At 36.9% G+C, this 12667-nt stretch overlaps 1 protein-coding gene across 2 annotated transcripts in view; it reads left to right on the top strand.

Moving 5' to 3' along the window:
• The window catches only part of adck1 (aarF domain containing kinase 1), a 101222-nt gene extending 97664 nt beyond the window's left edge, over positions 1–3558 (top strand). For both annotated transcript variants that reach the window (XM_043263299.1, XM_043263298.1), the window contains exon 11: positions 2939–3558. In XM_043263299.1, coding sequence (XP_043119234.1) covers positions 2939–3107 — 169 coding nt within the window. In that variant the 3' untranslated portion in view covers positions 3108–3558. The remainder of the gene's footprint in view (positions 1–2938) is intronic.
• The last annotated feature ends 9109 nt before the right edge of the window (positions 3559–12667 follow it).

Genomic DNA, 12667 nt, shown 5'->3' with positions numbered 1-12667 from the left:
GTCGTCTGCCTCAGCGCCTCTTTATTAAAACCAAATGGCAGCAAAGTGCGGAATGCAGAATCTAAAATCCATTACCAATTGCTGTGCTCACAGAAACAGCAGAAAGAGAAAGACAGACCTAGAGAAGTAACCGGACCATCACACACAGATTTAGTTTGATGTGAGCTGAAATGTTTGCGGGATCGTCTATTACGGCGAGTTAGGTTTTTAAAATACTAGCTGTAGGAATAGTTCACCCAAAAATGAAAATTCTGCCATCATTTGCTCAACTTTTTGGTTTTTTATTTGTGGATCTCAAAAGCAGACAATTGCTATGCAAGGCATAAAACAAAAACACCAAAAAGCCACACACACACATAAAACTCCATAAAAAAAAAAAAAAAGTTAAAGCAACTTGATTTTCAAAGCTTTTAGACTTCATACAACAGATCTGAAGAAAAAAAACTTGCATCTAGCCTGTGGCTGCATCCAGAATTCAAAAATGGCACGCTAAAAATCTATAAGATGCCTTTATGCTGTTTTAATCAGAGCTACGCCGGCTATGAACGGTCTATAAAATGACTTAAACCTTATTGCTTTTGAGTCTCGTGGATAAAATTAACAGCATACGTGTTTGGAACAATATGAAGGTGACAGAATTTTCATTTTTAAATGAACTACTTCTTTAAAGAACAGAAACACTGGTCTTGTTCTTTCTTTGTAGTCTACACAACCCACTCGTTTTTCTTTGAAACAGACACTCTGTGAAACAACGTCATGAAGAAATTAGGTTATTCTTCTTAGTCTCCCCTTGAAAGCAAAGTGACATTAGCATTCATTCTGTAGCCTCACACTGTTAAGTATTATTTTCAGACTCACTGTACAAGTGACTAATGCAGTCTATGTGATCACGGTTCTGGAGGTGTCCCTGCTCTTTTCACAATTCTTAATGATGGCTGGAGAAAAAGCATATTTTCTTGTGCCTGTTTGGTTTAACTCTTTTTAATCGGTATATGCATGTGGTGATGGGTAGTATGCAGCAAGACACCGTCTAACAACTTAAAGTGAATTTTTTTGGTAAAAATTTGTGATGTACTGATGGCTTCCCTAATACTTTCCAAGAAAGGATATTTAAACAGCAGTAAAATCTCTAATTGCTGTAATTTTGACATAATGTCAATGCAACTTCCAGTGAGCTTTAGTCATAACCAAGCAAGCAAGCAAATAATGTAAAACTACTCCAAAAAAAAAGTATAATTAAATAAGTTTTCTCAATCCCTCCATAAGACCACTGAGCCGCCCACATATGATTGTCGTTTATCAGCGGAGAAGCATTTATGCAGCTCTCAAAAATCTACCAGATGAAGGGAGGATGTTATGATACGTTAGTTTCAAATGTGCATTAATGTCTCTTGTTACTGTGTAAGTAGTCCTTTTTTTAGGTTTCGGACACATGCGTGGTAATGAGAAATGAGGGGGACTGGAGGTGCATGCTGGGTTCACTCTTTCTGTCATTCTCTGTCTGCTGACAGGGACGGACAGACTGAAAGACCTCTTGCTGAGCTGGCTTAATAATTCATCTTCCGCTCAGCTGTGACAGTACATCCACTATATCTCATTTTGATATAATAAATATGGATAATTCGCAAGATTCACAAAGGAAAACTCTAAATATATATCTGCAGGATCTAAAATGAACTATAGTGCTGCTTGTAAAAATTGGCTTTGGCTATAATGGAATAACCTACCCACACACACACACACACACACACACACACACACACACACATTACTGTTCATATATTCAGCAAGGATGGCTCACGTTGATCAAAAGTAAAAGTAGAAACGTAATGTTCCAAAGGATCTACATTTCAAATAAGTGCTGTTCTTGAGAACTTTACACTCAATAGAATCGGTTACATAAAAAATAAATAAAAATAATAGTGAAATAAAATAAAAAAAAATGCTCGGCTTTGCCATCAGAAGAATAAGTTATATTTTAAAATATGTAAAAAAAAATATAAAGCATTTATTTTTATTCCATGGTGCAAGCAGGCAGTATTTTTTCTGCATGTTTAATCAAATAAATGCAGCCTTTTGCAGCAAAAAATGCTACTGGCTTGACTTTTTTTTTCAAATGTTTAGATTAGATTTTGAAGCAAAAACCTGCAAATTAGTATGTGTGTGTATTGCATAAATATATAGTAAATAACACTAAATCTAAATGTTAAGAAACATTTCTCAGCTCAGTTCTCCTAGATTTGGCATGTCTGGCAAACTCCTTTGCGCCCTGTGTGCCGAGCATGCAACAAGTTACTGTTGACATTTGTGCAAGATTTCTGGCAAAGTAGGACGGGTGACGATTCGTGACTGACTCCCGGGCTCCCATCAGTCCCCGCTTTCTGTTTTGAGCCTGTATTCTGTTCACGCTGTCTCTGTGCTCCTGTCAGATGGTGGAAATGATACCAGCGTGACATCTCCAGCCTGACGCAGCAGCTATGGTCTGAAAAGTCAAACTTGTCCACCTCAAAAAGCTTTGCACGCTCCAATGCTCAAGAATTAGAGCGCGTTTCACCATTACCCTCCTCTTATTTCCCACTCCCCTAATCTTTCTTTTTCCCAAGGGAACGTGTAAGGAAATTAATGCGATTTCACTTACTGTTTGTCAGTTCAAAGCTGTTTGCTGTGACAATGTGAGATGCATTCAGGAGAGCGGAGGAGTCATTGTTTTCCCCCCAAGGACATCCCACTTACTACGGCCTTGACACTGCTGTCTCTCTCTGTCTCTCTCTCTCTCGATGTTAATATTACATGACCTAGTGTGGTCTTTCTAAAGTCCTCACATGTATCACGAAGCCCGAGCCGACGCAATCTGAATCATTTACTTTAACCGGTGTAATCTCACCTCGCTTCTACTGGATGTTCGTCTTTCTCATCTTTCTCTGTGCCTCTCTTTTAGACACAAGAGGAGTAAAACCAAGTCTCGGACCAGGCGACTGCAGATCTCTCTGTCTGAGCGTTGGTCTCTGTGTCAGATAGATCTGTATGAACTTATGCTGTGGCTCCGCAGCTCCGCTCTGGCCAGATGGGTCTCTTACCTCCTCAACTGCCTGCCCTACACAAACTGAAAGCCTTGTGAACCAAGCCATTACCCCCTCCGTGCTGAACTCAACTCACTGCCAAGTGCATTGTGGGCTGATTATGGACCGTTTTTAATAAGAGCTGAAGTAAAAGTCTTTTTTTTTAACTTAACAGGCAGCCATAGACATGAAAGTTGACTGATCTTGTGAATGCGTGAGCAAACGCTCCATGCATGTTTAGTTTCTTTTAAAGAATCCTATAATGTTTTTCACAGTACTGTAAGTAGGTTTGCATCATGCAGCATCTCAGACTTGTGAAGTCACTTCTGGATTCGGGATTGAGCTGTCATGTGCACATCACATCTCATTTTACATTCCTTTATTTTTGGAACATATCAAACATTTTAATACAGCGCTTAATTTATTTTGGGACTTTTTTGTGTGTAAACTGTGGTTTACATGTCATGCTGGATCAATAAATGGGAGTGTTTTTATTTTTTGTGTTTGTTTGGGTCCCTTTTTTTATCTTGTGTTTTATTGTGTCAAATTTGAGTATTGAGAATTTTTTTTTTTTTTTTTTTTTTTATGGAACACAACAGATGAAAGTTTGAATAATGTTAACGCTTCTCAATTCTGTACAGATGAGCATATGGGTCAGTGTTATTGTAGTATAATTATGGTTTTTAATATTTTAATATATTTAAAAACATTTTGTCTGTAATTATGTTGTTTGTCGCTATTATTTTTAATGTCTACATAGTTTTTAATAATTACTATTATTATTATTATTATTATTATTATTATTATTATTGTTTAAAGATAATATCCCTGATTCTGTTGATCGTTCAAACTGAAATGATGATCCAGTGTGATCTTAAATTTAATCACTATTTACTGAAAGTGGTCATACTGATATGTATGATAATCTGATCAAGAAGTTTGAATATGCGGAAATGTAAAAGAACGCATAAAGAAATCAACTGAAGCAAAGTATGTTGTATAGGTTTTTGGGGGGGTTTTTTGTGAATGACACTAGGGTAAACTTTCCCCCTTTTTTCTCTCAATTACATTTGATATGCGAGTATTTTCACCGACTGCATTGTAACATCTTAAATGTTGTGAGCTAGACCTGTGCGAGATGTTAAAGAGTGCATCACAGCTTGTCTTTTTTTAACCAGAGGGCAAGTTTTGGATCAATCAGACCCTGTTCTTCCCTCCCAGGTTATCTTTTTCAGGTTAGACCCCAGTTGAGGGGCCACAGGAGCAGAGCATCACAGAAAAGCCCTCGCTTTCCCCAGCCTGAAGGCAACAGCCAGCAGTCAGGAAGTCCAAACCCCGCTATACTAATGCCCTCAGGCTAGAGAGCAGATTTTAGCTGCCAAGCATCGGATGATGGACGCAGTTATCTGCTCAACAAGTCTCTTCCACATCACTCTCTGCTCAGCTTACAGCCGAAACCAAATTGCTGAATCCCAGCTTCACCATCCACAATAATGTGTCATTTACTGTGTCCACAGTTAATCCTGTCAGGCACGAATTGCAGCTATAGTGTGTTTCCAGGAACCGTGCAAACTTGTAATTAATAATTTCTGTGGATGGGATGCACTCAAAATGTGTAAGTGCGCTTTTACATTTTTTCTGTCCCCTTGATATTTGCTCTTTACGATCTCTGTTGTGTTATCCTTTTATCTGATTTGTTGTTGTGTGTCCTGTTGGAAAAATCGCCTTGGTTAGCAATAGCTGAGGCCCAAAACTATGAGTGTCTGGGGCTGTATATATATGCAATATAGCACCATTTCTTTCAATTAGAAATGTATGCTTTTTGATGAAACGATGAAATGAACGACGATGCTGCTATCATACTCCTATTTCCAACATGAAACACTTCTGTGATGCACTGTTTTCTCAATCCCCCCTCCTCTTCTTTGTCTTTCCTTCTCTTGATGAGTCAGAAATGGAAAATCTCTCTCAATCTCTCTCTGCTGAGTCAGAAAAGGACAATGGCTGCTTTTTCCTTATCACTTTCTTTCCATCTCTTAATTAGACTCGACCTCTGTAGGCAAACCTAGAGCCAACGTTAAGCCTGTGTCTGCCCAGAATAAAAAAATCCATCCATCTTGATCAAAAAGCTGAGGCTGGAGCTGCCAAATGTAATCACCCCGGTAATAGGTCTGAAGCCTCCAGTGGGTACAAAAAGACGCCCAGCATTGCTGTAAGGTGACCGGAGAAGTAGAAGTTCAGCTTCAGGTGCGTTCTTTGGTTTATTTTCAGTAAGGTTGCTGTAACAGTGCGAGCAAAACATTGGTATTTAATAACTTAATTACTCAAAGATAATAAAATATGACCACCAAGTGAACTTTATACCTGAACTTTATGCAAGTATAATTTCTTATAATACTTCTGTGACATTTGGTCTTTCGTTTCTAAAAAAAAAAAAAAACCTTAAGCAACAGACAACTCTAAAATATCTCTTATTTTACCCAAAATAATATTTTCTTGAATTGTAGAATACTGTAAGAATCACAGTATTTAGGAGTATCTTTTTATATTAAACTGAGGAAAAAAGGAAGGAATTGAGGAAAAACTGAGTATATAAAAATATATAAAATATATAAATCTAAATGTTGATTTGATTTACCTATCTCAATGTAAAAAATTTAAATATGCGCACATTAAACTTACACAATCGCGAATTTAGAACCATATGGCCTGCCCAGTTGTTGGTCTTTTCACATTGGTCTGAATGAAAATGCAAATTAATTCTTTGCCACTAGGTGCTGCCTTTAAAGCAGTAAAAATAGCCGTTTCCCCCGGTAAGGCTGTAAGCAAAGCAGCCCTGCCCTCACAAATGCTGCATTATCAGGCATTACAGGCGAGATGAAATAAAAAATGAGACCAATCACCGCAGATTAGTGTCACGCATAGAAGGGATTTGGAAAAATGAATCGTTTGGGAGTACATATTATAAGACAATGAAAATGTTTTTTGACCTTGCAGGCTTGTCAACCTGTTGTTGAGCACTCCCAAAACTAAAATATGAACCTTTCATTACCCATAATAGGGGGCACTTTAATCATGCTAAGCTTCAAAAAGCACTCAAACCGTATGAACTGTGGTGCTTGTTGTGCTTTTTTGCTGAAATCACTTACAGCGGCTTTAAAAAAAAATGCAAACCAACAATAACACTTTTAAAATAAGAATGTGGTGGGTTTTAATGTATGTGATTTGTCCAGTTATTATATTATCAGTGGCGTTGTTGTGGTTTAGTGAGGGAAAGAAATAAGGCATAAGAACTAAATTAAATGTCACAATCAATTGCCCCACATAGCAGAATGTAATCTCTTTACTTCCCTACGGATGAATGAAGGGGGAGTGCACCATTTAAGTACACTGTACTATACCTCATGTTGCTTTTATCTATCCAGTAATCCAATATTTAGTGTTATAATAATATCTGTATGCACTGTATTTGTGACCGTAATTATACATTTTTATTAAACCAATATTTTGATCTTGACCTTAATTTTTCACAATATATATATATATATATATATATATATATATATATATATATATATATATATATATATATAATATATACTGCTATTAAATGCTCAAAAAGTCCTGTTAAACCCTCTCAAAGCCTTTTAAGTCTTGGATCAGGCCCAACCAGAGATGGGACACCCACATCTGTTCTCTTTGTTTCCTTATTTCACATTTACACATTATTAGGATTTGCAGGGAATAGTTTGCCCTGAAATTAGCATTTGCTGAAAGGTTACTTGCACTCAGGTCATCCCAGATGTAGATGTGTGTGTGTTTTGTTATTGGTTCCATTTTGGATTAATTTAGCATTACGTGACTTGCTCTCCAGTGGATCCATTGTAGTGAATGGGTGCCGTTAGAATGAGATTCCAAACAGCAACACAACTCTTTCATTATGTTTATGAACCTATAATAACACAAAAATTCATCCCCTGTTATCTTCTCGCATTGAAATCCCTTCAAAAAGCATTGTGTGGATTATTGCGATGTTTTTATCAGCTGTTTGGACTCTCCTTCAGACGGCACCCATTCACTGCAGAGGATCCAGTGGTGAGCAAATTTGTCCAGCAAACAAACAAACTCATCTACATCCCCGATGGCCAGAGGGTTGAATTTTCATCTTTGCGTGATCTGTTCCTTTAAATCCATTGTGTAGTATTGTTCTAAGTGCATTTACGACAAAAAGTTCATTTATACTTTGAACCTTTGTATTGTTTTCTTTTTCAAATCGTCCTCATAATTCAAAAATAGACATTTTGTGTTTCGGAGACGGTGGTGTTTACATGTGAAAATCACTTTTTAAAGCATCCGCATCGCAGAGGAAAAGGAAACCACATTCGTATGGCCATTTCCTGACGTTTTTAGGTTGGGTTGAGACGCGGTGGTTTAAGCGTGGCTATAGATTTAAGAGCAACGGCAGCCATGAAAGACATTTTAATCTGCTAATGGAAAATCACATTACATTTTTTCCCTCCAATTTGGCTCTTCTGTTAGTGCGGTATCATAGATTCTGGATTGCAGCACAGGCTTGGATGGAGCCACTTTTCTTCTGGCTGTCCGCATGGTAAAACCCAGCATTTGAGATGGAGATTACTGCTCTCCCAAAGAATAATTTTCCCCTGGGATTATCTTCATTTGCTCTTATGCAGCCGTGACTTTTCTCATCGCAACCTATTATTCCATCAGGTGAGGTTGGTGTGTGTGTGTTACCCGAGGGGATCCAGAGTCCCTCTGAATGTTTCAGATGTCTGATATCTTTGTATGGGGTTCCCAAGGAAACTCTGGGAGGATGATATTCATGTAATCCTGCCAGTCACAATGCTTCAGGTAAAGAAAACATCGCTTTCCTTATTTATCTGACCTTTTTGTTTTGTTTTCTTTTTCCATATATCTTAATAGTGTATATACTGTAGTGTGTATGTGTGTGCGTATATATAAAGATATAGGGCAGTCGAGCTAAAAATAAAAGCTTTAGTTTACATAATGTGTGTGTACTGTGTATATTTATTATGTATATATAAATACACACATGCCATATATTTTGAAAACTTTTATTTTGGATGCAATTAGTCACAATTATTCATTCAACAGCAATTATAAATATATATATATATATATATATATATATATATATATATATATATATATAAGCTACAACCTTTGGTTACCAGACCTCTTTTTTTGTTCTTTAACCTATCATTTAGCATTTTTGATCACATTAAAATGATAAGCGAAAGAGGTCCAACAACTCACAGGCACACCGTCGTCTGGAGAGATAGTTCATGGGAGACAGAAAATACTGTAGATGAAGAGAAGGGATAAAAAAAGACCAAAGAGAGCAGAAAAAAGTGTGCATGACCAAAGAACAATAAATCCAGTGGGCATGTATGCCGCTCCTCTGCGTTCTCAGGCTGCAGTGGGAAATGAGTTCATTTAATACTGTGAAATTCCATTAGAAGAGAACATGACTATTTTGTACAGCGAGCACGCCGTTCGCAGGCCCTCTTAGACACTCATAATTCCCCCATAAGACCAACTCTGATGAAACGGCCAAAACATATTTATTCAGTGATTTAATCTCTGTAATCACAAAAATGGCTTTACTGTTGCTTTGGAAACAGACCAGAAGTGAATGACCTTACTGTGCGTGTATGCGTTCACCTCCCGTTTAAATGTGTAAAGTTCAAACCAATTTTCACTCATTCGGCAGTGAAACAAATATTAGGGCAGCGAAAACAGTATTAAAGGTTCGGCACCTTTCTGACTCCGTTAATAAATATGATATTGCGCGAGTTAACAGATTCGGGGCATTGTAGATTTCTGCCCATTTTGTGCTTTGTTCAGACTGCTGCGATGAACCGGCTCGACTTCAAATAACATTCGTAGTTGTTCATGCGATGAGCGAGATGTGGGCCCGGAGAAAGCAGCAAGACGTGACGGTCCGTAGAAGGCCTCTTCTCGTTCCTGCATTGATCGCCCGGTGTAATTAAAGAAGAGCTTGCTTATGCAAAGCCCTGTAAATGAAGCACACAATCATTAATTAGGCTTAGATGAAACACATTGTCTGTGAGTTGCTCTTGAGATTTATCCAGCGATAACAAAAGTGCAGTTAGTCTTGAGGCAAGTCAGACCGCTCTTAGTTAACTGCCACTCTGCCTCGCAAAGGATCAATACTAATCTTACTGATTCAGGCTAAGCTCAGACCGTTTCAATAAACAGGCAGCGAAGAATTGTGCCCTGCTTCAAAAACATGCCAATGTTGTCTTATGTAAGAGAATTTGTGCTCTCTTGAGGGAAAAGCACTTTTCCACTGGTTTAGCCATTGGAAATATCATTCGAATTAACTTCCAGATGTACATGTTTTTTTTACGAGAAAGCTTAGAGATGGTGTGGAGAATAGACAGCGGTGTTTGGGTTTGCTGACTTGATGTAAAGTCTTGTGATTTTCATTTAATTAGCAATTTCAGTAACATTCATAATTAAGACTTGCATATGGAGCGATTTTAATGTCAGGGACAGATCACCCTAAAATTAAAATCGTCGCCATTTATTTACTTTCATGTTACAATGGCGCGCAATATTCTTAAACTTTATACATTTTCAAATGTACTTTTTTACAGCATCTACCTTTTAAATGCCAGTAGTGTGACAAAATCATAAACTATTTCACAATATGTGAGTTTATATTTAATTGTAAATATAAATGATATAATAAAATAAAATAATAAAATGAAATTGTAGGATTGATATAAGCTCACAATTGCAAGAAAAATATCAGAATTATGAGAACGATATATATATATATATATATATATATATATATATACATTATATTATATATATATATATATATATATATATATATATATATATATTTTGCTTACTGTGTATATTTATTACGTATATGTAAAGACACACACACTGCATATATTATGAAATGTTTACATTAATATTTTTATATTAGTATAAAATGTCATATATATAAATACTTCTCTCTCTCTCTCTCTCTCTCTCTCTCTCTCTCTCTCTCTCTCTATATATATATATATATATATATATATATATATATATATATATATATATATATATATATATATATATATATATATACAGACGTGGACAAAATTGTTGGTACCCTTTGGTCAATGAAAGAAAAACTCACAATGGTCACAGAAATAACTTTAATCTGACAAAAGTAATAATAAATAAAATTCTATAAATGTTAACCAATGAAAGTCAGACATTGTTTTTCAACCATGCTTCAACAGAATTATTAAAAAAATAAACTCATGAAACAGACCTGGACAAAAATGATGGTACCCCTAACTTAATATTTTGTTGCGCAACCTTTTGAGGCAATCACTGCAATCAAACGCTTCCTGTAACTGTCAATGAGACTTCTGCACCTCTCAGCAGGTATTTTGGCCCACTCCTCATGAGCAAACTGCTCCAGTTGTGTCCGGTTTGAAGGGTGCCTTTTCCAGACTGCATGTTTCAGCTCCTTCCAAAGATGCTCAATAGGATTGAGGTCAGGGCTCATAGAAGGCCACTTTACAATAGTCCAATTTTTTCCTCTTAGCCATTCTTGGGTGTTTTTAGCGGTGTGTTTTGGGTCATTGTCCTGTTGCAAGACCCATGACCTGCGACTGAGACCAAGCTTTCTGACACTGGCTAGTACATTTCTCTCTAGAATTCCTTGATAGTCTTGAGATTTCATTGTACCCTGCACAGATTCAAGACACCCTGTGCCAGACGCAGCAAAGCAGCCCCAGAACATAACAGAGCCTCCTCCATGTTTCACAGTAGGGACAGTGTTCTTTTCTTGATATGCTTCATTTTTTCGTCTGTGAACATACAGCTGATGTGCCTTGGCAAAAACTTCGACTTTTGTCTCATCTGTCCACAGGACATTCTCCCAGAAGCTTTGTGGCTTGTCAACATGTAGTTTGGCATATTCCAGTCTTGCTTTTTATGATTCGTTTTCAACAATGGTGTCCTCCTTGGTCGTCTCCCATGTAGTCCACTTTGGCTCAAACAACGACGGATGGTGCGATCTGACACTGATGTTCCTTGAGCATGAAGTTCACCTTGAATCTCTTTAGAAGTCTTTCTAGGCTCTTTTGTTACCATTCGGATTATCCGTCTCTTAGATTTGTCATCAATTTTCCTCCTGCGGCCACGTCCAGGAGGTTGGCTACAGTCCCATGGATCTTAAACTTCTGAATAATATGTGCAACTGTAGTCACAGGAACATCTAGTTGCTTGGAGATGGTCTTATAGCCTTTACCTTTAACATGCTTGTCTATAATTTTCTTTCTGATCTCTTGAGACAACTCTTTCCTTTGCTTCCTCTGGTCCATGTCGAGTGTGGTACACACCATATCACCAAACAACACAGTGATTACCTGGAGCCATATATATAGGCCCAATGGCTGATTACAAGGTTGTAGACACCTGTGATGCTAATTAGTGGACACACCTTGAATTAACATGTCCCTTTGGTCACATTATTTTCAGTGTTTTCTAGGGGTACCATCATTTTTGTCCATGCCTGTTTCGTGAGTTTATTTTTTTAAATAATTCTGTTGAAGCATGGTTGAAAAACAATGTCTGACTTTCATTGGTTAACATTTATAGAATTTTTATTTATTATTACTTTTGTCAGATAACAGTTATTTCTGTGACCATTGTGACTTTTTCTTTCATTGACCAAAGGGTACCAACAATTTTGTCCACGTCTGTATATATATATATATATGGTTTTGCTCTGAGAATGTTATCATGTTCAGCACATTTAGAAACCACTTTTGAGTGTGCTGTCAGTGTTGTCATTACAGCTGTTTTAATGCAGCAGAGTGTGTTAATCCACAGGGAAGACTGTAGTTTTCAGAGTCACACCGATATCTCGATGGTGTAGTTGGAGCCGGACAATGATTCACACCTTTCTAAAAGCTCTCACTTCACACCTTTATGCTGGCATCATGCCTGCTTCATTTAGTGTTTGCAAATCTCTCTCTTGGGAGTCCTTGCCATCGAAAAACACAGAGTTAGTGGCTCTCTTTAGGACTATTACCGAATGAAGAAATAAAGGACTGAATCCCATTAGTTTAGGCCGGTGGCAGATGGGAGTGGCTTTTGAGGATTCCAAGAACTGTTATCAATACAGATTTGAGTGTTTACTCAAAGAAAAGTATTTATCCATCTATACTTGTTTGAATGTTATAAGAGTTTTAAGGACTTTAAACACATGTGATGGTTAGATGCTATACAATTTTTAGTACTCAAAAGCAGTATTGTGAATATTATTTTAATGTATTTTATTTTTTTCAGAAGCCATTACTCAAGTCTGGAGTCTTACATGATCCTTCGGAAATAATTTTGACATGCTGATACTAAAGAAACATTTCTTGTTATTATCAATGTTTAAAAAAAAGAGTCGCGCTGCTTAATATTTTTGTAGAAATCAGGAGTTTTCAGGTAGCTTTAATGAATAGAAAGTTCATAACAGTTCTTCAAGTAAAATAAGATAAGAAAAAACTGTTGTAACATTTAAATGTCTTTCA

This window comes from Puntigrus tetrazona, chromosome 17 (assembly GCF_018831695.1).
Source record: "Puntigrus tetrazona isolate hp1 chromosome 17, ASM1883169v1, whole genome shotgun sequence".
Classification (NCBI taxonomy): domain Eukaryota; kingdom Metazoa; phylum Chordata; class Actinopteri; order Cypriniformes; family Cyprinidae; genus Puntigrus; species Puntigrus tetrazona.
Note: the sequence above shows the minus strand (reverse complement) of the source record. Positions and strands in the feature narration are given on the sequence as shown.